Source organism: Eulemur rufifrons, chromosome 3 (assembly GCF_041146395.1).
Source record: "Eulemur rufifrons isolate Redbay chromosome 3, OSU_ERuf_1, whole genome shotgun sequence".
Taxonomy (NCBI): domain Eukaryota; kingdom Metazoa; phylum Chordata; class Mammalia; order Primates; family Lemuridae; genus Eulemur; species Eulemur rufifrons.
Window position 1 is genome coordinate 60,349,114 of NC_090985.1, and position 26,965 is coordinate 60,376,078.

Consider the following 26,965-nt stretch of genomic DNA (forward strand, 5'->3'; position numbering starts at 1 on the left):
AGTTGAGGAAGATGAAAAAGTTCTGGAGACAGATGGTTGTGACAGCTGTGCAACAATGTAAACGTACTTAATGCTACAGAATTCTATACTTAAGATAAAAATGTTAACTGTCATATAAAATCATATCTGTACAGCAATAAAAATACATTACATGTGTTTAGCATCTATAAGAGATATGCTCATTAGTTTTATTTGACGTAAGTTGGGCCACTGGAGTGTATTCAATCTCTATTTTATGATTAAGTATTATTTTATCAGCAAGTAGTATAAAATTCAATTTCTAGAAATGTAGCAATATCAATATTGGAGCTGGGAGAAGGATTAAGATGCTTGCCTGTGTTCCCTTTATAACAATGAAATTAGTGTCCTTTGTCCATCTTGTTCTCATCATTTCATTCACCCTCTCTTCTGATAATCATCTAAGTTAAAAGTTCTTCTATATCCAAGTAACACCTAAACTAAGACCCTCCAATATAGATGAGATATATGTTATAGCCAAGTGCCTTTTAAATTAGGATTACTTTGTTAATCATCATGGGTATGTATAGTGATTATAGGAATTTTCACATGAAAAACATACTTTTCTAAAGAGTAGAACAAGAGAAACTACTTCCCAACTCATTTTACGAAGACAATACAATCTTGATATCAAAATATGAGAAGGCTACTTTAAGAAGGAAAAATTAAAGGCCAGTATCACTCATGACTACAGATACCAAAATCCTAAACAATTAGCAAACTCAATCTAGTGATATATTAATATAAAAAGGAAAATATGTCAGAACCAAGTTGGGTTTGTTGCAGAAATGCAAGGTCAGTTTAACATATGAAAATAAATCAATTTAATTAGTCACATTAACAGAATAAAGGAGATAAATCAAGTAAATAACAATCTCCATTGAATAAAAAATTTCCAATAGGAAATAAATCTATTAGAAAAGCAGCAAGTGGTGGGACTGTAAACTAGTGCAACCCCTGTGGAAAACAATATGGAGATACCTTAAACAGATTCAAGTTGACCTACCATTCGATCCAGCAATCCCATTATTGGGCATCTACGCAGAAGAACAATAGTCATTCTATAAAAAAGACACCTGCACCCAAATGTTTATAGCAGCACAATTCACAATCGCAAAGATGTGGAAACAACCCAAATGCCCATCAATTCATGAATGGATTAGCAAAATGTGGTATATGTATACCATGGAATATTACTCAGCTATTAGAAATAATGGCGATATGGCATCTCTTTGGTTCTCCTGGAGAGAGCTGGAACCCATTCTATTAAGTGAAGTATCCCAAGAATGGAAAAATAAGCACCACATGTACTCACCAGCAAACTGGTTTCCTTGAGTGCACATTTGGGAATAACACCAATTGGGTATCGGACAGAGGTCAGGGCTGGGTGGAAGGGATGGGTGTATACCTACGTGATGAGTGCGATGCGCACTGCCTGGGGAATGGACACGCTTGAAGTTCTGACTGGGGGGGGATGGGGTGGGGGGAGGGGATGGGTGCATACCTACATGATGAGTGCGATGTGCACTGTCTAGGGAATGGACACAACTGAAGCTCAGACTCGGGGGGATGGGGAGGCATGGGCAATATATGTAACCTGAACTTTTGTACCCCCATAATGAGCTGAAAAACAAAAAAATTTAAAAAAATTAAAAAAAAAAGAAAGAAAAGGAGCAAGACCTTTGCCAAGAAAATAAAAATCTTACTGAAATTAAAGAAGACAAAAGTAAATAGAGGGAAATATCACAGAGTTTTTGAACAAACTGTACATAAAGTCACTTAGTTAATGGTAGTGCTAACATGTTGAGATGGTTATTAATATTATCCCCATTTTAAAGATGATGAAGTTAAGGCATAGAGATTAAATAATATCATCATAAGTTACAGAGATAAAATTTCAAGTTGTCTGACTCTAAGGTCTCTTCCATAGATCCCATTACCTTAGAATCATGTTAATATGAGTTGGCCCAGTCCCTACCTTGTGTGACACTAATTTTAATTCACTGTGTTTCAATTTTATAGTACATAAAATGAAAATGCTGGTCTAAATGACCTTGTTGACAATCTCTCCAACAATACACCTATAAGTTGACAGAATTGAGAGAAAGATCTTTGCTTACTTGTCAAGCTCTGCAAAAGAAAACAGAGTCTACAGCAAAGAACAGGAAAGTAGCAGATACTTTAGCTAGTTTTTCCCAGGAGTAAAAAGAATATACCTTAGGGAAAACAAATTACTAACATTCTATTTTTTGTTTGAAAAGTTACTATAGAAACTAAACACACTACTTGAATTTTCCCTGTTTTTACTCTTTGATACCTACATTTTCTGCCAAAATTTTGAAATATGCTTGAACACATTCAGGGATCCTATCACTTGTTAATTAGCACTATTTGGAAACTAAGGCAAATTCTTGTTAATAAATGAAACTAAAAACTGCCCTAGATTCTATAACATAGGGCTCAGAGGAGTCCCATAGATAAATTAAGCTTTTGAAAATAAGCTCATACTAAAAAAGTATAAACCACATAAGAAAATGAATCATGCTAAGGGAGATTCAGCAGATTTAACTAACAAAAACATAGCATCCCCAATAAATGGAGTTAAGAAAATCTGAAAGGACTATAACTAAGCATCTTAAAAGGGAAAGAAATAAAAGAATGAATAAATATATCGGGACAGTGTGAAAAAAATAGAACAGGTAGTGTATCAGGAACCAAACAGTTAACAGAATTCAATGGATATGGTTCAAATGAAGAGACTTTAATATTAAACTAACTATTCACAAAGGTATGGGCAGGGTAAAAGGAATAGCTAGCGATGTGGAGGCATCCAGAGACTAGCAACATTAAGAAGCCAAAACCATCTTTAGGCCTTAATAGGCAAAAGGAGGACGCAGTATTACCTAAGTCTCATGAGAAGTAGAACCACAGAAGAGAGTTTCCCTGGCAGGACCTGTCCTCTTGGAAGGACCCAGTTGGTGCCACACAAACATGCACCAAAACAGGGAAGGAACAAGAACGAAAAACACCAACCTCTCTCTCTTCTTATTCTTCAATCTCCTGATCGTATCAACCACTGACTGAAACCAAATGGATTCGAATAGCTAAAAGAAGAATTAGTAAACTGGAAAAAAAGAGAGATTTGAGTAAACAATCTAGAAAGAAAAAAAAAAAGAGCTAACAAGACAGCAAAAAGAAGGGGGGAAAAGTTGAGACACATGGAGAAAGAAAATGAGAAGCTACATAAAGAGAGAAATATCTTTATGACCTTGAGCAAATCACTGAACCTCTGTAGGCACAAATTCTTCACTGTAAAATAGAAATATAATATTACCCACCTCATAATATTGGTTTGAGAACTTAAAGAGATAAAGCTTGTAAAGTGCTTAGTTCAGTGAGTACTCCAAAATGGAAAGCTAACGCAAATCTTCTTGATAAAATTTTTGCTATTAGGCCCTGAGTACAGGCAAATTGCTATATACAAATGGTGTAATTTAAACATTTTCAATTTAGTAGGCCTTCGTTTCATGTTCCTAGCTCTTGTAAAAAAAGAACAACACTGGGATTTACTCAGAAGAGAATAGACCAATAGTCAGTGACATGCTCCCTGTACTGTTAATAGGTTATTTCAAGCCTTAGGGTTTTAAAATAAAAATATTAGAGTTAAACAATTATGTCATTTCAATTTGACTTTTAATTTACTTCTTAGCCCTGGGTACAAGAAGATTCTGCCATACTAATAAATGGTGTATCATAGTAGCTCTATGCTGTTATTTGCTACAATATTATTTTAACAAAGGAGGAAGGAACTATAATTATAAAACAATTTTAATATAACAATTTTATTTACATTAATACTTAGTTAATTTGGCAATAATAAAAAGATTAAGAATGTATTTATCAAACAGGAACTATAATCCAGAGCTTGCTAACTAGTATGCTGAGACACATGGGATGTGTCACAGGTATGTTGAGACATGGATTCCCTTGGCCCTTAGCGTCTTTGCATGGGCCTTAGGGTAAATGGAGCTTTCACTGTCTTAGAGCTTTGTCTGCTTACTGCAGATATAAATATCATTTTCTATATATGCAATGACATGAAAAAGGTTGGGAAGTACTACTGCTATGACTAATCACAGCATATATACTGTATATTTAAATCTGTAAACAGACTCATTGCTTACATGATGGTGTTTCTAACAGAAAGTCTTCCTATAATCAAAACATTATTAGGGCCAGATGTGGTGGCTCACACTTGTAATCCTAGCACTTAGGGAGGCCAAGGCAGGAGGATAGTTTGAGGCCAGTAGTTTGAGACTAACCTGTGCAACATAGTGAGACCCTGTTTCTACATAAAATTAAAAAATTAGCCAGGTGTGGTGGCATGCGCCTGTAGTCCCAGCTACTCAGGAGGCTAAGGCAGGAGGATTGCTCGAACCTGGGAGTTTGAGGTTGCAGTGAGCTATGATGATGGCTCTGTACTCTAACATGGGGGAGAGAGCAAGACTCTGTCTTAAAAATCAAAACAAAAATAAATGAATAAATAAATAAAAAGATTATTAGAATAATGATTACCAAGAAGAGCAAAGAACTGCTAGAGCTTTCCAGAAATGCTATGTCCAAGGAAGTATAAAGTCTTTTGAATGAAATAAAAAAATATATATTTATATAATCTCTCCTTTTATAGGTTCTCTATAGTGTCATTCATTCAGTAGCTTTTTTAATGAGAGAGCAAGGTTTTATTTCCACTCAGCAGGTAATCCATTTAAATATACATGCAAATTCATCAAAATTACAAAAACAGCTTTTACATGGGAATTCAAAGGATCACAATAACATAATCTACCATGTTAGAACCCAAATAAAAGGAACAAAAATTACAAAAGTCATTAAGGACAGCTCTAGCAGCATTATACACAAAGGGAAATGAGAAATGAAAGCTTGGGCACAAATTTTGAATCCTAAATGAATTAAACAACTACAGGACAAGTTTTAGATAAACAAGGAACCATACACACTGGGGGATACAATGACTATATTTTCTGATGTCATCATTTACTGGCTATTTTTTTTTTTTTTTTTTTTTTTTTGAGATAGGGTCTCACTCTGTTGCTTAGGCTAAAGTACAGTGGTGTGATCCATCACAGATAGCTCACTGCAGCCTCAAACTCCTGGGCTCAAATGAGCCTCCCACCTCAGCCTCCCGAGTAGCTGGGACTACATGTGCATGTCACCATTGCCCAGCTAATTTCTTAAATTTTTTTATTTATTTTTTGAAGAGATGAGGTCTCACTATGCAGTCCAACCTGGTCTCAAACTCCTGATCTCAAGTTATCCTCCTGCCTTGGCCTACCAAAGTACTGGGGTTACAGGTGTGAGCCACTGCACCCAACCTACTGGCTAATTCTTAAAGAGGTAAATTTAAACTCAGATGCACATAGTTAATCTTGATTCCCATATAAATATTTTCTTGAGAGCAAGAAGAGAAATTAAATGTGAAATATTCAATAGACATATACCTCCTTCTAAGTTGTAAGGTAAAGTTAAATCAAAGCCTTAACACTGATCATATCATAACCGTCTTCATAAAAATCTTCCTGCTGTTTATGGAAAACAAATTAGCTAAATTATTTTAAGATACTTCTCACAGAACAAGCTTCCCTAGTGACTGTGGGTTTCTAATTGATATTGGACTAGTAGTAATTACCTATCTCTTTTCGTGACCACACTATATAAACAAGAGAAGAGGGCACATTTTGAAAAACTTGCCACATCTCCATCTATCCCCCATATACCCATTAACTTGTGTTACCTTCACTGTGAACTGATTTACCTGGTCTTTCTTAAATATTAATTTATGAATCTTTGCATTAACATTCTTTCATTTTCAGATTTTTGTCATACAGATCAAATCCATAGCTAGCACAAAACTAACAAATCTACCATAAGCATTTTCATTATTTACCTTTATAAGCCAGTGAGAAAAAAATCCTTAACTTTCTAATTTGAAGTAAATTGTAGTCATACAAAAAAATTATTAAAATCAGAATTTGTTTTTAAGTGATTGAGCAAAATCTCTCCCTTTCTTAGTCTCTCAATTTCCTCACTTTGACTAATGAAGATACCATTCTTTTATTCTATCATATTTATTATAAACCTACTAAAACAAAATTGCTACTCATGTCGTATTCATTTTTTAAGATCCATCTCAAATATTACTTCCTCCACAAAACATCCACAGATCTTTTAGAATAAATTATTAACAAATTTATTCTAACATTAATTATTAACACCTTCCTCTATAAACTGAAGGGCATGTTTCTATTTTATCTCTCACATCAGGGCCACTATGTCCTTCGTGTAGGTTGTATACTATACAATTCTAGAGTACACCATTAACACTATATCTTGTATGAATGACAGTCTCTAGATGTATGACCAATAGCTGTGACCATTTTATGTTAGCCCTGTCCTTCCTGCACTTATAATGTTTTTTAAATGTCTCTTTACAAAAAAACTCTTCCAAAATAGGATGTCATGTTCCTCTTGACATCACAGTGAATACAGTACACAACCTAGATCCCTTACATGTGCAGTTTACTCCACGGTTCTTGCTCCTATGAGAATCTAATGCTGCATTGATCTGACAGGAGGCAAAGCTTTGCTCCACCCCCCTCACCTCCTGCTTTGTAGCCTGGTTCCTAACAGACCTGTATCCTTCTGTGACCCAGAGGTTGGGGACTACAGTTGAAAAGGACAGTCCTGCAAAATGAAGATTGTCTAGCAGACATTCATGTAGGTGAAAATCCTGTTTACATAATCTGTTCTAAATCTAAACACAATGTTTTTTTATTTATGCATGATTTTAATATACACTAAGAGTTCTAGAAACACAACCACTATAATGGACGATTGAACTATATTTTGTTCAAAACTTTACCATGAATTTGTCACTATTTCAGAAAATCATGCCACCAACAGCAATATCATCTATGGTAATTAATACAGACCTGTACAATTCTATTTGTAGTCATCATATTCACAGTTATTACATATATCTGAGTACTCCATTATGTAATCAAGCCCAGGCATTTATATACTGGAATACATATCATTGTATTTTAACCTAATTTAATTTTATTTATCCTTTATATTTTGTTTATGGTATTATATATTTTTGAAATTACATGTATATGTAGGTTACATTCTTTTTCATTTTCATTTCAGGATGGTAAAGGAAGCAAATAAAATATTTGTTACATTAAAAGAGGCACTGGCATGCTGGGTGAGCTTAGGATATAAAAAATGAAAGTCTTTTGTGACTGGGGGGAAGAAGGAGAGGGCATTGGGTCTAGCAGGGTTGAAAACCACCAATCTAAAGATTATAATACACCCTGGTTGAAAAAAGAGGTAGAGGCATAGAAGTAGGGAGAGGGAAACATGAGTTTCTTTTTCACTTAGCTTCTAAGTTTCCATACTTCTGAGGAAACATGTCTTACTGTGTCTCAGTTTTTATTATTTCATAGATCATGTAGTTTCTTGAACTATCTCATAACCTACTGAAAGTGATAAAAACACTCAGACGTAAAAGAAATAGTAATACACGGTCATTGCTGCCACAGCTTCCCATGATTCTTTGGAATCTGTCAGGTTCCACAGTGGTAAGGTTATCATCATTCTTAACCATAGTACGGAACTCTGTGTTATTTCGTAACAGAATCTTTCAAATACACTTACCTCAGTAGTAGTTCCAATGTCGGCAGATGGGCTGCATGTGCTAGTATCTGGAGGAGCTGTGCCTACACTGCTTCTAACTGGAGAAGGAGGGACAGGCCCTGCCATGGTGTCTGTATAGGCTGAAGATGGACTGAGATTGCCTCTCTTCTGAATCTTATTCCAGACCTTATTCATGGTATCAGTTATCTCAAAGAAGAGCTGGACCTGAGCATAAGGAAAAAAAAAAAAAAAAGGGAAAACTAGTCTTTCAACTTCAAGTCACAATTCACTAAAATATTAAATATGAATAAATTAACCAGTCTGGAGAAACAAGAATCTGCAAAACAAAAGTCTACTAATGTATCACTGATCATGATTTATTCACACCTGAAATTTGCTTCGTACTCATACTGTGATATTTTATAATCTGGCATTTTCTGTGGATTAAAAACATAGTAATAAATTATTGAACAGATTTATTTTAACATATAGATAATTAATACAAATGCCTAAGCCTCTTAACCAGAGGACAGGATCAAAATCAGAAAACAAATACATGTTAGTAAATGTAATTATTTAGTGAAATATGAAATAACTACCATCTTTATTTTTAAATAATTTCCACATCTAAATTTCCTCTATTTTTCCTAAGAATAAATGTGAAACTAAATTTCTTGCCTAGCAAAATAAATTTTAAAAAAGAATGATATAATATAGAATAGTAAAAGAGAAATGTTACATATGAGACTTTTCCATAGATAAAGAACATATCCAACCTACTATTCCCATGGGATATGTCATTCCACTACTCAGAGAAAAAAAACTGTTTAACTTGCACATTGTTTGACTGAGTTCTAAGATATTTACACAAGATTTCATAAATAAGCATTAATCATGGAATTTTTATGACAACATATTGCCATATACTGTATAAAACAAGCCCAGGAAATAAATGCAAATATAATATATAAGCAAATCCACAGCTGGATACCATATTCTGCTTGCCATTTTTTCAAAAAAAGTATAATTCTCATATTTATAAAAAGTTTCAGCCCCAGGACAAATCCAGATGATGAAGCTGGCTTCTTATGTGGGCAGAACAGATGCATAAAAACACTGTTGTCAATCCTTATTTGATATAAAACAGCACTTGAGTGTGCAGTTTTCTCCTGCTTTTTGTGTAATAAAGTTTCAAATCTCGGGTTATAGCTATTTTGTTCAAAAATAATCTAATGACTAACGATATTACAAAAAGCTTCTTAGAAAAATGTCAGCTCAAATTCTTTTGTCCTTCATAATCATGAATAAGTTTCTAAAAAGAAACAATTTTGTTACAAACAAAATTTTTTAAAAGGATTCTTTTGCATTTTTCTAAACAATTAGAACTGACAAATGAGAGCATAAACCATAAAAGTCAGGTTCTAAATATTTCTAAGGGCATAGGCTTATTTATTTAAGACAAATGACGCTTTTATTGTTACTACTTCTGATTCCTTTTACTGTTACCACTTAAAAATTATGTATGAATGTCAACAAGTACATTGTGTATTTAAAGTGCCAAGCAAAGACATAAACTTTAAACATATTTTTATTTTCAAAGAAGAAAGCTGCTAACACAGAACTCAAAACTTCCCAAATTCAGAAGTTTAAAAAACAGGCAAAAAAATGGATAAATATTCAACTTTTATCCTTTAAGTCATACTGAAACACTATGCCAATTAAAGCCACAATGAACTATCACATGCCACCTATTAGAATGTCTAAAATTAAAAAGCCTAACCATACAAAGTATTAGTGAGGATGTATAGCAACTGAAACTCTTCATTTTCTGCTAGTGAAAACATAAAAACAGTTTGACGGATTTTGAAAAAGGCACACACTTACCATGTGGTCCAGCCATTCCGCTCCTAAGTATAATTAAAAGCCTATGTCCATACAAAGATGTGTACATAAATGTTCATAGCAGCATTATTTGTAATATCAAAAAATTGGAAAAAATGGCAAATGTTCATTAACAGGTAGTAAACAAACTGAAGTACATTCATGACAGAATAGTTTATTTCTTTTTATTGCTAAACAAATAATAAATAATTCATGTTGATGCAAGCAACATGAATTAACCTCAAGATAATTAAGCAGAACGAAAGAAGTGAGGCTCAAAAAGAATAAAACGGTAATTTCATTATACAGAATCCTAAAAAACAAAAATTAATTTATAGTGACAGGATCAGTGGTTGCCTGTGATAGAGGAGGAATGGGAGAGGAGATTCCAAAGCTGCATAAAGAAATTGAAGATGTTGGATTTATTCATTATCTTGATTGTGGGGATAATTTGATGTGTGTATGTAAGCCAAATCTTACCAAATTGGATAATATAAACATGCAGTTTATTGTATGTTAAGTATATATCAATAAAACTTTTAAAAAAAAAATCTCTAAAAAATGAGTACCACATGAGGAAGCTTTACATCAGTTATGTATGAAGGTGACTCAATATTGATAATATTGTGAGTATCAAATGTTGATTGAATAGAAAAAACATAACATTTATTTTTTAAAAATTATTTTCACATATATTTTCTCATTTAATATGGAGACTTTCAGAAAAGAGACTTAATTGGACCGGAGAGGCTGTGAAAAGCCTCAAGGAGATATTTTCCTGAAGGGGAGATAGGATTTAGGTGGGTACAAATTCATTCTAGTCAGAGGTAAAGAATGAGCACAAACCAAGTGTAGGGACGATCAAGACAAGATATAGGGGCAATGGAGAGTCCTATACGGTTAGAGAAGAAGGGCTTATCCTGCAGGGTATTAAGAGATAATAGAGTCAGATAAAATAGAATCATAAAGGTAGAGAGGAAGAAGAAAAACCATGGATATACAATGTGAATGGAAAACAAGGCAAAATGGAAATTCACCAAGCAATTTAGTGATTTGTGTTGAATAATGCAGAGAGCTGTGAGTGAATATAAATTTAGAAAAACTACTTCATTTGGCATATAGGTTGTTACCAACCATTAAAAATCAGTTTCAAAAAGAGTTTTTTTTTAAATACCCAACTTCTCATATAAAACATCATACTTAGTTTTGTTTACAAGATAAAAATCAGGAGGCTCAGAGAAATTAAAAATGAGTGAGTGGTACAAGGATATAAATCCAATTTTGTCTGAATTCAAAGTTTGTGTTCTTATACAATAATGCCAAATTCCATTGCCTTGGTAAAAATTGATCAACATAACTTACAGCAATAAAAACCATGAATAAAAGAATAGGAAAGGAACATAAAATCTGTTCTTTCTCTAATCCCATGCACTTAAAACCCCAAAATGCAAAGATAGTCTTGTATTCTTGAGAATGCCTAAATGAAGACAATATATCAAATTATTGGCCAAAGGAAAATTAAAGTTTTATTATGTTAAAGAAAGAATTCTATAGGCTCCTATACTTTTTCAATGAACACAATTTTAGGGTCTGTGAGATTAGTATATGAAGATATTAAGGCAAATTGGGTGATTTTGGTAAAACAGATAAGATGAAGCGAAGGGTGAGAAACCACTTGTAAAGACACAAAAGCACCAGGATAAATATGTGTAATGTCTAAGAACCCTGAATAGCAATGAGAGTTTCAGGACTAATATAGACAATAACAACTGACATGACAATGAATTTGCTCTGGGCCTACTTTACATATAAGAGCTTGAACTATTTTAAAAGTACATAAACTACATAAGGGCTCTATATCTGAGCAACAATGACACATGCAATAATGTACAAGGGTCATACTTCTAATGTCATCCTACTGGATAAACCAAAGAAAGGTATTTTAAGTAGGAATTATTTCAGTTACATGTAATCAATAAACTTACATATTGGCTATAATCAAAAGCCATATTTGCATATTCTGACAGCATATCCAAAATTTAGTGGGTCTATACATTGTTCTGAGAAAAAGCCTCAGTTTTTATCACATTCTCAAAGTAATCAACAAAATAAAAAGGGACAAGAAGTACTGATCTGCACCTCTTCCTTACAACATATATATTTTAAAAATAAAAAACAGAGGAATTAGTGAGCAAGCATTCACAAGAAACAGATTTATTTGGAGTTGTTAATTTTAAAAGAAGAAATAAAAATAGTTAAATTACAAGATCCTATGTGCATGTGTACATCTGTGTGTTTTTTATAGGTTCATGATACTCTTTTTATTAAGACAGGATACTCAGAAAATTAAAAAGAGAAATATAGATATATTTGACAATGAAAGATTAAGCATTTTTGGCAAAAGATGCCATAAAGTTTTTTTTTAATTTTTAAAAAATAGCAAATGTGGCCGGGCGTGGTGGCTCACGCCTGTAATCCTAGCACTCTGGGAGGCCGAGGTGGGCGGATCGTTTGAGCTCAGGAGTTCGAGACCAGCCTGAGCAAGAGCGAGACCCCATCTCTACTAAAAACAGAAAGAAATTATATGGACAGCTAAATATATATATAGAAAAAATTAGCCGGGCATGGTGGTGCATGCCTGTAGTCCCAGCTACTTGGGAGGCTGAGACAGGAGGATCGCTTGAGCTCAGGAGTTTGAGGTTGCTGTGAGCTAGGCTGACGCCACGGCACTCACTCTAGCCTGGGCAACAGAGTGAGACTCTGTCTCAAAAAAAAAAAAAAAAAATAGCAAATGTACTTTTATTCAATATTTTAAAAACGCAGACTTTGTGGCAACTCATAAATAAATTTCTACTATAATAATATATTGTACTTTGAACTAAGAAAACAATATAACCAAAAATTTATTTCCCAGTACAAAGCAGTACCCTTTGTTTCGGGGTAGTTAACATTTACGCATAATTTTGCTTTTAAAAAAGATGACTGTTACAATCAACTATACAACCACTTAATTATGTCTAAATTCTGTCTGTTAAAAATGTTATTTTAGAGAATACAATTTAATCATCTTATTCTTTTCTTCAATGATCTTTTTCTAAATAGTGGTAGAAGTACTCTTTGATGGATAGAATGCAGAAAATTGTTTTTGACCACATCCAGATCACACCAACATTTATAACAGAGGCTCGGCTCCAAGGGAGCCCAGCTCTAACTGCAGAAGTAGGCCCAATTTAGAAAGTAACAATGAGGTGGCAACTAACAATAGTAATACTCATAAAAAATTAACAATTTTAGATATCTTTGTTTGGAGTTTCTGTGGTTTAAGTGTACCCAAAATTTTTTCATGGTCTGCATTCATTCCCTTTGCCCAGAGACCAACTGTGACCGTTAGCTCTGAATTCTGACTTTCAGAGATACCTTTCTTTAAATGTTCCACAGAGCCACAAAGTTTGCATCCACCAACATCAGCACAGAGTCCTTTGGGATTATCAGGATAAGATCTAAACAAGTGCTCCATTTTCCCACAAACAAAACATTTTGTAAAAGGAAATTCACCAAGACCTAGGTCTGCTTTAGCCTTACACTTGGTTATTTTGTGCTCTGTGTGCTCACATAGGTAACATATTGCCAGTGCCCATGTCTCGATTTTCAAGGACAGCTGGGCATTCTGCAGTTCCATGACCAGGTTTTCTGCACTAGGAGCATACTCTTGCATATTTCTTTGCTGCTTGTCTTTATAATCATCTTCCTTCCCACTGACTGCCTTTCATTGAAGCAACTGCATTTCTTCCTTTACTTCCTGACTGACTGTTGCTATACCCTCCCCATTATGAAACCATCTGTGAGTTCTATCTTAGGTATCTAAGAATCCATTTGCATCACCATTTAATTACTATTTTCTTTTTGTTCCTTTTATGTTTTGCTTGGGGTGTATCATTTTTAAGGTATAGTCTATTGGTTTCAAGTTGTTTATGCTTCAGTAGGTTTTGGCTTATTCCTTTTCCTTCAAAGGACCCCTTCTTCAAGTCTTCCCATGGTGTTGTAGGCAAGGGTCTCTTGTTATGTGTGGTAGATAACTCATGTCCATCCAGTCATAGTTTTAACAGAAGCACCTTATCAATTGCACATGAATCCTCTAGAGCAGCTCAATTGGAGAGTGAGAGAAGCCTGCCAGATGCCATAAAGTTTAAAGGCAAATTAACTGCATTACAAAAAAAATGTTTGTATTTATAGAGTATAAAGGAAGCCCTTTCAAATTGCTAAGAAAGGAAAACTAATTTATTAGAAGACTGGGTAAATGATGTGAATTATCAATTCACAAAAAAGCAAATCCACTGGTCAATAAACATTAGAAAAAATGCTCAACTTTATAAATCAAGAAAATACAAATTAATGTAAACAATATAAATTGTCAATTCACAAAAGAGCCAACTCAACGGCCAATAAACATTTGAAGAAATGCTCAACCATCTGGTGTCATTTCCCTTCAGCATGAAGAATATTTTTTAGCACTTCATGTAGTACAGTTCTACTGGTGATAGATTCTTTTATCTGAAAATATCTTTCTTTAGTTTTCATGTATAAATGTTACTTGTGCTTGATTTAGACTTCTGGATGGAGCAGCTTTATTTTTTATTTTCATAATTTAAAGATGTTCTTCTGGCCTCCATGGTTTCTTATGAGAATTAAGCTGTTAATCAAATCTTGGTTCTCCTGTAATGTGTCATACATGCATTTTCTCATGATATTTTCAAGATTTGCTATTTATGGATTTCAACAGTTGGATTATGATGTATGTAGACATGGCCTTCTTCACGTGTTTGTCTTATTCACCTTTGTTTCCCTTATGTCTGCCTTACACGTAGGACTCAGTAAGTATTTGCTTAATTCATTTGGGGGACGGGGGAGAAGCAACCAAGCTGTCCTCTGGAATTTTGAAAGACTTCAGAGAGGGTCTAGAAGCATAAGTTAAAGCAACCACTCAAAAGAAAGAGGTCTATATGGAGTCTCAAGTTTTATCATTAAAATTCAGGTTAATCTGTCATGCTCTTTCTTCCTTTCTTTTTTTTTTTTTTTTTTTTTTTTTTTGAGACAGAGTCTCACTCTGTTGCCCAGGCTAGAGTGAGTGCCGTGGCGTCAGCCTAGCTCACAGCAACCTCAAACTCCTGAGCTCAAGCGATCCTCCTGTCTCAGCCTCCCGAGTAGCTGGGACTACAGGCATGAGCCACCATGCCCGGCTAATTTTTTTCTATATATATTTTTAGCTGTCCATATAATTTCTTTCTATTTTTAGTAGAGATGGGGTCTCGCTCTTGCTCAGGCTGGTCTCGAACTCCTGAGCTCAAACGATCCGCCCACCTCGGCCTCCCAGAGTGCTAGGATTACAGGCGTGAGCCACCACGCCCGGCCCTTTCTTCCTTTCTAATGTAATAGAGAGAATGGCCTGAAAAAAATGGTAAAAATGTTTTTGGTCTCTTTAAAACCTCCCCCATTCCTTATGGAGAACTAAAACCTGCATTGATGTGGGGGGGGGGAGGGGATGGGTATATACTACATAATGAGTGCGATGTGCACGGTCTAGGGGATGGACACACTTGAAGCTCTGACTCGGGGGCGGGGGCAAGGACAATATACGTAACCTAAACCTCTGTACCCCCACAATATGCTGAAATAAATTTAAAGTTATAAAAAAAAATAAATAAAATAAAACCTGCATCCCTGCCTCAGGCCAGTGGTCAGGAGGGGGAGGGGAGTGTCCTTTGTTCTTTGAGCTACAGGACCTTCAACGGAAGGTCCTGGGTAGAGGTCATGGAGTTGCCTTCCCTGGAGATGGGAGGATCAGAATCTTCAACTGTAGTTGAACAACAATAGCATAGAACTGAAAATCCTCCCTTTTAAAGCTCTGTATTTCTGCTTATGATTAGGAATTGGTACTTTATGATGGAAGTCTGACATTTTTCTCATTTGCTGTTAATAAATCTCTCTTTCGTTTTCCTCAACCACTTGTCCTCCTTCTTCTAATGCAGCCTCGGGGACAAGAGCTGAACTTTTGGTAACCTTTTTAAAGATAGGTTTCCCTCTAAACACTGCCATAAGCTATATCCACTTTTTTTTTTTCATTGTCATTCAATAAAAATATTTTCTAATTTCCCAAGTGATTTCCTTTTTATCCCATAAATTATTTAGAAACATGTTAAGGTCCAGATATTTGAAGCTTCTCTTAAAGATATTTTATTATTAATTTCTAATTTAATTTGACTGTGGCCAATATACTTTTGTATGATTTTAGTCCTCTTAAATATGAGACCATGTATTATATAACTGAAAAAAGGTGCATTCCACAGTTGTTGGATATACTGTTCGATAAATACCAATTAGATCAAGGCGAGTTCATAGTATTTTTCATCTCTTCTATATCTCCACTTATTTATCTATCTAGTTGTTTTATCCATTGCTTAGAGAGGTATTGTAAAAATTTCCTACCGTGGTTGTAGAATTATCTACTTTTCCTCTTTATTCTGTCAATTTTTGTTTCATGTCACTCTTTATCCAGGTAATACTATTTTATTTTATCTGACACTAAAATAAGTCCAGCCTTCTTATGCTATTTGTATGATATATCTTTTCCTGTGCATGTACTTATAATCTATTTCTTTATATTTCATGTGTTTCACTTTTAGGCAGTATATAGTAGAGTCTTGCTTCCCCCCCCCCCCCAAACTGTGTAAATCTTTGCCTTTTAATTGGAGTATTTAGACCAAGAGTTTGCAAACTTTGTCCCACCCCTAGGCTTTGTGAGGTACATTGTTCTGTTATTGCTCTCCAACTCCTGGCCTCAAGCAAGCTTCTTGCCTCAGCCTCCCAGAGGGCTAGGATTACTGTGTGAGCCACCATGCCCACCCCAAGTTCTGTTATTGCTACTCAATTCTGCAGCTGTACCATGATTACAACATGAAAAATATGAGTGTGGCCAAATTTGCCCGTAGGCATTTAATTTGCTGATGCCTAGTTGAGATCATTAACATTTAATATAATCATTGATATAGTTGGCTTAGCGCTACCATTTTGTTTTTTGTATTGTTTCTACCCCCACCTTTCGTTCCTCTGTTACTCTTTCCTGATTTCTTTTGGCTTATTTGAATATTTTTTAGTATTTAATTTTAATTCCTCTACCGGCTTTTTGGCTCTATCCCTTTACATTTTTGCATTTGCTTAGTGGGCTGTTCTAAAAGATTATAATATACATACCAAAATTTTCACAGTCTACTTAAGAGTTAATGCTATTACATGATATGTAAAAACTTGGCTCTTTTCCTCATCTTCCTTAATGTTACAGTTGCCTTGTATATCTTGTATGTCTTATATATTACATCTACATGCACTGAAACACCCAGTAGACAATGTCATGCTTTTTGCAATAGTCATACATATTTTTAATAGATTTTCCAAAAAATATTTTCCCAGCTATTTACCATTTCTGTTGGTTTTCTTTCATTCCCGAAGATCCAAGTTTTCATCTGGTATCATTTTCCTTCACGCTGAAGGACATCCTTTAGCATTTCTTGTAGAACAGGGCAGGTGGTGACAAATTTTTTGTTTCCTTTATCTAAAAATGTGTTTATTTCACTTTCATTTCTGTGGGGTATCTTCATTGGGTTAACAGTTCCTTCATGTTAGCACTTTAAAGATAGTGTTCTAATATCTTCTGTCTCCCTATGGCTTTTAATGAGAAATTTACACTCATTCAAATCACTGCTTACTTATATGCAAGATGTTTTTTCCTGTAACTGCTTTCAAGATTTAAAAAAATTATAATAGCTGCCTTAAAGTCTTTTTGCAATTTAATCATTTTAAAATATCATTTTAAAATCATTTACATGGCAGTTAATTGTTGGTTTTTACATTGTTCCCAGAGTATAAAGGAATAATCAATGGGAAAAGTAGGCTGAGGGGGCTTATGTTGACATGCTAGGAATAGATCTCCTATGCTTTCCTTTTTATCAGGTTCTGTAATAAAGGATCTAAAGAAGTTGAATCTGTTCCTCTATATTCTATTTGGTAGAGCTGCCATAACAAAGCACCATAAACTGAGTGGCTTAAAACAACAGAAATTTATCTTCTCATACTTCTAGTGGCTAGAGTCCAAAATCAAGGTATCAGCAGGGCCATGCACCTTCTGAGACTAAGACTGAGTAGAATTGTTCCTTGGCTTTCTTCCTAGCTTCTGGAGGTGGTCGGCAATCTTTGGTGTTCCTTAGCTTTCAGCTTCATTGCTTCAATCTCTACTTCCATGTTTACGTGGCACTTTCCCCGTATGTCTTCACATCATCTTTCTTCTATATATGTCTATATCTAAATTTCCCCATTTATAAGGATACCGGTCACACAGGATTGCGATTCACCCTAATTACCTAATTTTAACTTGATTTCTTCTGTAATAAACCTATTACTAAATAAGGTCATATTCTGAGATACAGGGGGTTATGACTTTAATATTATCTTTCTGCTAGAACACAATTCAACCCCTAACAGCTTCCCTTCCTCTTTGGAACATTTTTAAAGCAACCATTAGCAGCAGTATTCAAAGAGTAATCTCAGAGAGGGTAAGTCATTTCATAAATATTCTCTTCTATATCACTATTGGTTATAACAGAAAGGCCAATCGCCATTAAACTGGAATGTTTAGTATCATTCAAAAGCATTTATTACTGATTCAAAAAGAAATGACTTTTATAATGGAGGATGAGCTCTTACATTTTTATGACAGTGTTCTTTTAATATAACTGCCTTGTCATAATTGCAATTATATGCATTTTTATAAGGCTTTCATCAATATATTAGCAGATCTAATCTTTTCAATGTGTACAAATGTATTAAAAAAGTCATACCAATCTGTTTATGGTAGGTGAAGAGAGGCAGGGAGGAGAGAAGAAAGGAGGAGGATGGTATCAATAAGGTGCTCTATAAAATACAGAATGACACTTGAATCTATTTTATAAAAAAAACTTGAATCTAATTGTTTTTTAGGAGATAGTATCTCATTTTATTGCTCAGGCTAGAGTGCAGTGGCTATTCACAGGCATGATCATAGCATACTACAGTCCTAAATTCCCGTGCTCAAGTGATCTTCCTGCCTCAGCCTCCTGAGCAGCTGGGACTGAATCCAACTAACTTAATGTACTTTTAAAAAACATCCTTTAAAAACTGGCTTATAGTTAATGTTGGGATAAACATAGATTTCCTGATATTGATATATAAGATCCAATAATATTCTAAAAAGGATTATTTTAAAATATAACTTTAGATAATATTCAGTATACATAATATGTAGAAAATACAGTACAGTCTACTTGAGGTTAAAGAAACAAGTATAAATTATATGCAATTAATAATGTGTGCAAATCCTGTTTATTTGAATTCAAATGAAATTATAAAATTGCAAGATATAACATGGTTAGCCTATGACAACTGAAATCTTATGGGATTAATAAGATGCCTTTTTTAATAGCAAACAGTGCTATTCTTTTCTTTTTAAAAATATTGCATTATAAGCGAAGTTCTGAGTGAGAATCTGATTGAAAATCACATTTGATCCGTTCAACAGACTGATCCAGTCTAACAGTAAAGTAGTTCTTCAGTGTTTAAAAACATTACATCTGCAACTGATTTCATTCCATCAGCCAAAAAATGCATTTGTGCTACGACCATTACATTTTCAAAAGAGTTTAAATTACAAAACTTGAGAGAGCTTCAAAGCAATTCTTAATCTAACCACCCTGATCTTGATGGCCCAGTTAAAAATAATTTAGGATACTTAATAGAATAGAGACCCTTCAATAAAATGAATAACAATTGTTTTAAAATCACATTACTTTAAATTTCCGTTCATAAATCAAATGTACCAACCTGAGGATTAGAGCATTTTATCTCTAGTGACTCTAGGTCAACATGGAGACAGACAACAAATGAATGTCGCGTATCAGGTCCTGTAGCAAGTAGCTTCTGAGATGTGACAGCTAGAGTAGAGGTACAACCCATAGGTTCCACTAAGCAAAGTGTCACTTGTTTTCCAAGAAGTGTATATATGCTGAAATGATGTAAGCTGATAGTCCAAGGAAAAGCATCACCTGATAAAAGGGACAAAAGGGAGTATGGAAGCACACAAACAAATATACAGTTAATTGCCAGTGGATAGTAAATAGTGTATTGTGTACATACTTTCTTGAGTCGAGGGTCTCACTCTGTTGCCCAGGTGATCACAGCTCACTGCAGCTTCAAACTCCTAGGTTTAAGTGATCCTCCTGCCTTAGCCTCCCGGGTAGCTAGGACTACAGGCATCCATCACCACACCCAGCTAATTTTTTTCCGAGACAGAGTCTCACTCTCTTGCCCGGGCTAGAGTGCCGTGGCATCAGACTATCTCACAGCAACCTCAAACTCCTGGACTCAAGCAATCCTCCTGCCTCAGCCTCCTGAGCAGCTAGGACTATAGGCATGTGCCACCATGCCTGGCTAATTTTTAGTTGTCCAGCTAATTTCTTTCTTTTTTTTTTTTTTTTTTAATGGAGATGGGGTCTGGCTCTAGCTCAGGTTGGTCTCAAACTCCTGAGCTCAAACTATCCACCCGCCTCGGCCTCTCAGAGTGCTAGACCAGCTAATTTTTTATTTTTTTGTAGAGATGAGGTTTGGCTATGTTGCCCAGGCTGGTGTTGTACTCCTGGCCTCAGGTGATACTCCCGTCTTGGCTTCCCAAAGCGTTGCAATTACAGGGGTAAGCCACCATGCCCTGCCTGTTTATATTTGAAATGAAAAACATTTAACATTTAGGATTAATACTACATCATTAAAAAACACCACTTTAGTCTGGGCAACAGAGTGAGACCCTATAAAAAATAAATAAAAGAAAAAAGCAAACATAGTATCCCAAAGTAGCTAAACAATTTACAAGTTACTTAAAAGTTATCTTTTAAACATGTATTAATTATAACATATTATGTCAATAATTAAGTACATTATAAAACACATATGAATAGAAATTAAAGAAATGAGATAAAAATATAAATTGAACTTATAACTTCCTTTTCCCTTACCCTAGTGAATTGTATTGTGCAACTGTTGGGGATGTATGTACCATACCTTGGAGAATACAGAAAATGGATTAAATTAGGAAAGGGCAATAATTTTTCTATGGACTGAAAATGGCCATAGATCTGGCCATGGAATGAGGAAGGAAAAGAATAAACAATCTACTACGGCCTATCGAGCCACCTTGCATCAGAATCACGTGGGCTACTTATTTGAAACAGAGGTTCCTAGGTTCTACTTCAGACCTACTTGATCAGAATTGGTGGTGGTAAGACCCAGCATGCATTGGATATGTTTCCTGGATGACTTATGAGTTACTTTTAAATAAAATGTACTTGATAAAAAATTAGCATTCATAAATTTCAGGACTAAAAGCAAAATACCTTTTATACTTTTATCTTTTACTAACTTACCTCAGATGAGATTAATTTATTAGTATAAATTTCTGAGACAAAACCATCTTTTTATTACAGTTATGTGAAAGTATTTTTTGAAATAATTTTTAAAAGTCCACTCATTAGAATGTAAACATTTATTATGTTAGCAATTTGATGGACAATATGTTCCTATCACTTATATTTTGGACTTCACATTCTACTATACTGTCAGTACAGACAATATAGTACAGACTTCTTTTTAAGTAGCTCAGTTATTTTAAAACAAATTGAGAACATTTATTTATTTTTAAAATAGTACCTAGTACCTCACTACAGTCACTACAGATAATTTAGAAAGTATAATATATAAAGAAGAAAATATCAAAACCAGTCATAATTCACCTTTCACTCTGCCACCTCCAATAATACGTAATATTTTTTTTTTTTGAGACAGAGTCTCACTGTGTCACCCAGGCTGGAGTGCAGTGTTGTGATCATATATCTCACTGCATCCTCAAACTCCTGGCCTCAAACAATCCTCCCATCTTGGCTTCCTAAAGTGCTGGGATTACAGGTGTCAGCCATTGCACCCAACCTCTATTAACACTTAGTTATATTTCCTTCATATATATTTTTCCCCGATGGGTAATAGACATGCCCAGACAGAGTTAGGACCATGGATCACAATGTACTTATAATTTCACATTATTTTTTCATTAAAGGAAAAATAACAAGTGAATTATTAAGTGGATCATATTATAAATATGTTAGAAGAGTCTAAATATGCATTTGATATTCAGTAGGTACCACAAAGTAGATTCCTACAAGTTTGAACATTCAAAATGTCTTGACCAAATATAGTAAATAAAACTAAAAAAATCAGAAACTCTGAAATGGAGATTTGCATAATAGAATAAATCTAGCAACAGTAGTTCACAATAACTTGATTGGAAACAATGTTAAGTGCATAATAATATGTGGTCAGCACTGTGGTACTTTGTCTGTCTTAGGATTTAAAATATTTTACCCCCAAGAAAGAATTACAAACTCTAAATCATCTGTAACTAATTCTAAAATTATTTAAAAGCCTACATCAAATTCCATGCTATTTACAAAATAAAGGCTCTGCCAAATTTGTCTTAAAATATTTTGGAATGATTTCAGATTACATATTTTAAAACTGGTACTGAGTTATACATATTTTTTTCAAACCTTATTTTATCCAAGAAATGCTAAACGGTGGTCATGTTGGAAGAGCAGCACATTTAAATCTGTCAAATCTAAAAAAAGTCAGAAATGACATTGGTACTATCTCATATATATGTTTCTGTTTCTTCTTTGGAATTAGACCAATAAATTGAAATTGGGTATATCATACCCTAAATCATACAAAGAACCTTTTAAAGCAGTGGTCCCCAACCTTTTGGGCACCAGGGACCATTCTCATGGAAGACAATTTTTCCACAGACCAGGGAAGGTGAGATAGTTTCAGAATGATTCAAGCACATCACTTTTATTGTGCACTTTATTTCTATTATTTATTACATTGTAATATATAATTAAATAATTACAGAACTCACTTTAGGTTGGGGACTCCTGTTTAAAGGTACTACTACTTCATGTCTATTTAGCATGCAGATTGCCTGTTTTAAAAAGCATACTATACCTAAAATATGTTAACACGTAATGACAAAAATTCTATAATTAATCACTTTCACAAAAATCCACAAAACACATTATCTGCACACACACAAACATACTCCAAAATAAAAATGCCTTATCTACTTATAATACTGGCAAAACAGTGTTCTGGTTACTCCCTAGAGTATGTTCAGACATCCATGACAGGGCAGACCTGCTTCTATTCTGAGAACTTCATGTAGGTATCTATCAATCTGGGGTGACCTTCAAGATTAGGATTTTTATTTTACTTGGAAAGTTCTAATACTATAATCCGGGTCTCTTATTTTAGAAAAAAAAGTATTTCTGGCAGAAATCAGAAATTTTCAAACAAAATGCCTAAAGAACAAGGAAAAAAAAAAAAGCAGAAAGACTGAGAATCCCATTTGTGTGTGAATTTGTGACCCCTCCATGGTATCAACAGAGAAAGAATACAAACAAAACAATTCTCAAGAAAGTGATTACCAAACACTGATGTAATTCAGACAAAATAATGTGAAAGGAAGTGCATATGACAGAGGCTTTGGGAGAAAATGAATAAAGAAAGAACAATAGTGAGATTATGTACTACATGTGTCAACACCAAAGGGTGGAGCGCAGAGAAGGACCCTAAAGGAACATATTAACTTATAACTGAATGAAACTTAGACATTACTGTGGATTTCCTTACATTATATTACATGTTGCTGATTTTATACCACACTAAAATCAGAAGATTATGGTTTAGATGACACAAAAATAATTTTAATTATATATATATGAACATATATATACACACACATACACCCTTATCATAGACATCTAATTTATGAGCCTGAATCTTGTCAGTATAGAGATATACCCAACCAGATAATATTCTGGATAGAGAATCATTCTTTACATTTCAAAAGATACTCTATTATGCTACAGGAAAAAGTATGTACTTGGGGTCAATGTGAATCACCTTACAAACATCTACTTCACAAATGAGGAAAGAATGTTGGTCAATATTGGAGATCCTTTCCTCAGTTTTCTTTGCTTTCATAGCCTTAGTCATTGAATGATTAATTTGCCATTAGAAACAAAAAAAAGCCATCCTCTTTCCCAAATTTTTTTCCCTTATGTTCAACAAACCAGTATGACTCAGGCATATTTGTATATGAACCAGTGTAAACAGGAGTATGCTATCACATATTGTGAGGGTAACACTTTAGAGACAGATATACTGCAAATATAAATGAGCCAAAATTGCTGACATTGTTTCCCCAAACCAGTTAGCACTTAACTGATTTAAAGACAGTTAAGATAAAGTATTTTTTAATTCTAAGCAATATTAATTTAAGTTATTGGTTACTTTGAAGGAATCAAGGCATTAAAAATCATATAAAGTATAATCAATCCTCCTAGAAGAAAATAGCTAAAAAGCCTAGAAAAAAGGAAATAAAAATTAGCAATCTATAATTTTATTTCCTCTGTAAACAAAATTCTACATTTGGAATACTGTTTTATACCAGGAAATGTGAAATGTACTACATGTACAAAATATAATAATAATGATAATAACATTAAGAGATAATTGATTTCAAATTTGTGATTTTCTTCACATCTAGAAACCTAAGAAATCATTCCTGAAACTACTTATTTCTGGTTTAATCATGACTTAATCATCAAAATTTCATTATTCACAAACAAATTTAAAACTGCCTTTAAAGATTCTCTAAAACTTACGATTTCAACTATAAACAATGCAAAACTAGAATAATCATTGCTTTTAAAAGAAGAAGGGACTGAAAAGAATAGCATTGTCCTTTAGGCAATTAAGGTATTAGTAACTCTCTACAGTTTTGAAAGAAATGTGACTATTACAATAATGTGTGACTTACCTAGGGTCAATTTTTGGTAAGGAAGATTTCTACTACTCTCTAAGACCAGATTCTCTCACTAATATCAGGGTCATGGGATGAACAGCTGTCTTAGTCAGTTTAGACTGCTATAACAAATTACCACTGGCTTAAACAACAGACATTTATGTCTAATAGTTCTGGAGCTGGGAATTCTGAGATCAAGGTGGTAGCAGATTTGGTGCTTGGTGAGAGCCCTCTTTGAAGCTGGTTTGTACAGAGCTCCTTTCTTGCTGTGTTCTCACATGGCCAAGAGAGAAGCAGCTCTGGTGATTCTTCCTCTTCTTAAAAAAAACACCAATCCCATCACAGAGGCTCCAACCTCATGATGTCATATAAACCTAATTACCTCCTAAAGGCCCCACCTCCTAATACCATCACATTAGGGGTTGGGGTTAGGGGCTTCAACATATGAATTTTGGAGGAACACAAATATTCAGTCCATAACAGTAGTATAGGCAAAACTGAAACCTGGGCTTATATAAGAAAGGAACAAAGAAGCCAGAATCTAACAGATTTGTAAACCATCAGTTAAAAGATGATAGCTAAAGTGCAGGTATAGACAGCAATACCCAGGAAAGCTGTAAATATGAAAGACATTTATATTTAAGAGAAGGGCAAAGGAAAAGGGAAAAGAGCCCATGAAGAACATTCAAAAGGAGTGGCCAAGATCCATCAAAAACAAACCAAAAGAGAGTGGTTACCTAGAAGTTAGGAAAGAATTTGAAGAAGTAATCAACCAACATTGTCAAGAATAAAAAAGTTTCCATTAGATTGGGCAACCAAGAGGTTTGTTTTGTTGATTTAATAAAGTGAAAAGATATTTCAACATTGTTGTAGGCCAACATGAGGAAAATAAAGGGTTTATAATTGATGAAGCAAATTCTTTAAAAACACAGTACATAGCATACGGTACACAATAAATATTTGTTTTATGAAGGAGGGAGGGAAAGGAGGGAAGGAAAGAGGAAGGATTATAAATAAGTAAAAATGGCTGGATCCTAAGCATTGGCAGTAGTACAAGGACTGCTTCTAGTAAGGTAGATTCTTTTGTTGAACAAATATTATGAGTTAAAACTATGTGACAGGGACAGAGCAGCGAACAATATAAACTCTTTGTTGTCATGGAGCTTGCATTATAGTGGTAGAAGGAAAGAAAATCAACTGACTAATCAAATGACATGCAGTATAATAATGGTGATAAGTGAAGAAGTTCAGGAAATTTCATCATTGACTTCTTGGTATAAAGAGTATTTTGAATTAAAGGCCCTTCAGAGATCAACAGACATTGGAAGGGGCTTTCCCTCTTTCTTTATAAAAAATTGAGACCCATCAAAAAACAAACAAACAAACAAACAAACAAACAATTGACTTCACTTCCCTGCCCTGTTATCTCAGTATCTTGCAGGAAAAAAGATCGAGAACCAGACCTGGTCCAAATAATTTTAAATATAATACCTGTCTCTCAGGTTAATTTAATGGAATTAAATTAATGGAAACAGAGAATCATCTACAAGTTAATCAGTTTCTCTCCATCCATTCATTCTCCCAAGTAGCTGTTCGTCCTTCCTAGTAACCACTTACCGCCATTCAACAGAATTATCTATATTCCTCATCTCCCCTGCTCCTCTAAAATGAGAGTATATATAAACTTCTGGACCCTATTGGGATGTTGGGTAATCATTCTGTGATTCTCCTTGTGTGCACAGTAAATAAATCTCTTTCTCTTATTAATCTGCCTTTTTATGAATTGATCTTTCAGGAAACATTCCGGGGCAAAGGGGAAGTATTCCAAAGAACGTAAATATTCTGAAGAACAATTAGCAACATAATGGGACAGAAGCTAATGGAGGTGTCATTTTTAAGATAAGATAGTCTAGTAAGGCTTATATAATAAAGTGAAATTTTACAAAGTAAGGCTTTATACAATAAAGTGAAATTTTGCAGAGTCATCCATGGGGCAATCTGGAAGAAAACTATTCCAGTAGAAGTGAAAAGACCCTGCAGTGGGAATGTGTTTGGATGGGAAGTTGTCAATGCTTTGATTGACTTTTGTTAAAGTAACATGAAGATTATTTGTTGAGAAAGGAAAATAATTGAATAAACTTAAAGAAATTGGTAGAAATTTTATAGCAGATATTATAAGCAGTGGAAAGACATTAAAGGAGTTGGGAAAAGCTTAAAAAATTACAAATGAAGGCCAGAAGTAATTTTTTCCTAAATACTATCAGGAACTTAGAAAGAAAAAGTTAGACTTCATTCCATGAAAATCAGAATTCAAGAGAGTATATAACTACACATTTGTGCTACTTATTACACACAGCAATG

At 34.2% G+C, this 26,965-nt stretch overlaps 1 protein-coding gene and 1 pseudogene across 1 annotated transcript in view; both read right to left on the reverse strand.

Annotated features, from left to right (window-relative positions):
• The window catches only part of VPS13B (vacuolar protein sorting 13 homolog B), a 754,271-nt gene that overhangs the window by 344,111 nt on the left and 383,195 nt on the right, over positions 1-26,965 (reverse strand). The window contains exons 24-25 of the mRNA XM_069465462.1: positions 19,522-19,742; positions 7,756-7,959 (exon numbers count right to left, since the gene is read on the reverse strand). Coding sequence (XP_069321563.1) covers positions 7,756-7,959; positions 19,522-19,742 — 425 coding nt within the window. The remainder of the gene's footprint in view (positions 1-7,755; positions 7,960-19,521; positions 19,743-26,965) is intronic.
• Positions 12,887-15,708, reverse strand: LOC138381884 (zinc finger CCHC domain-containing protein 9 pseudogene; annotated as a pseudogene).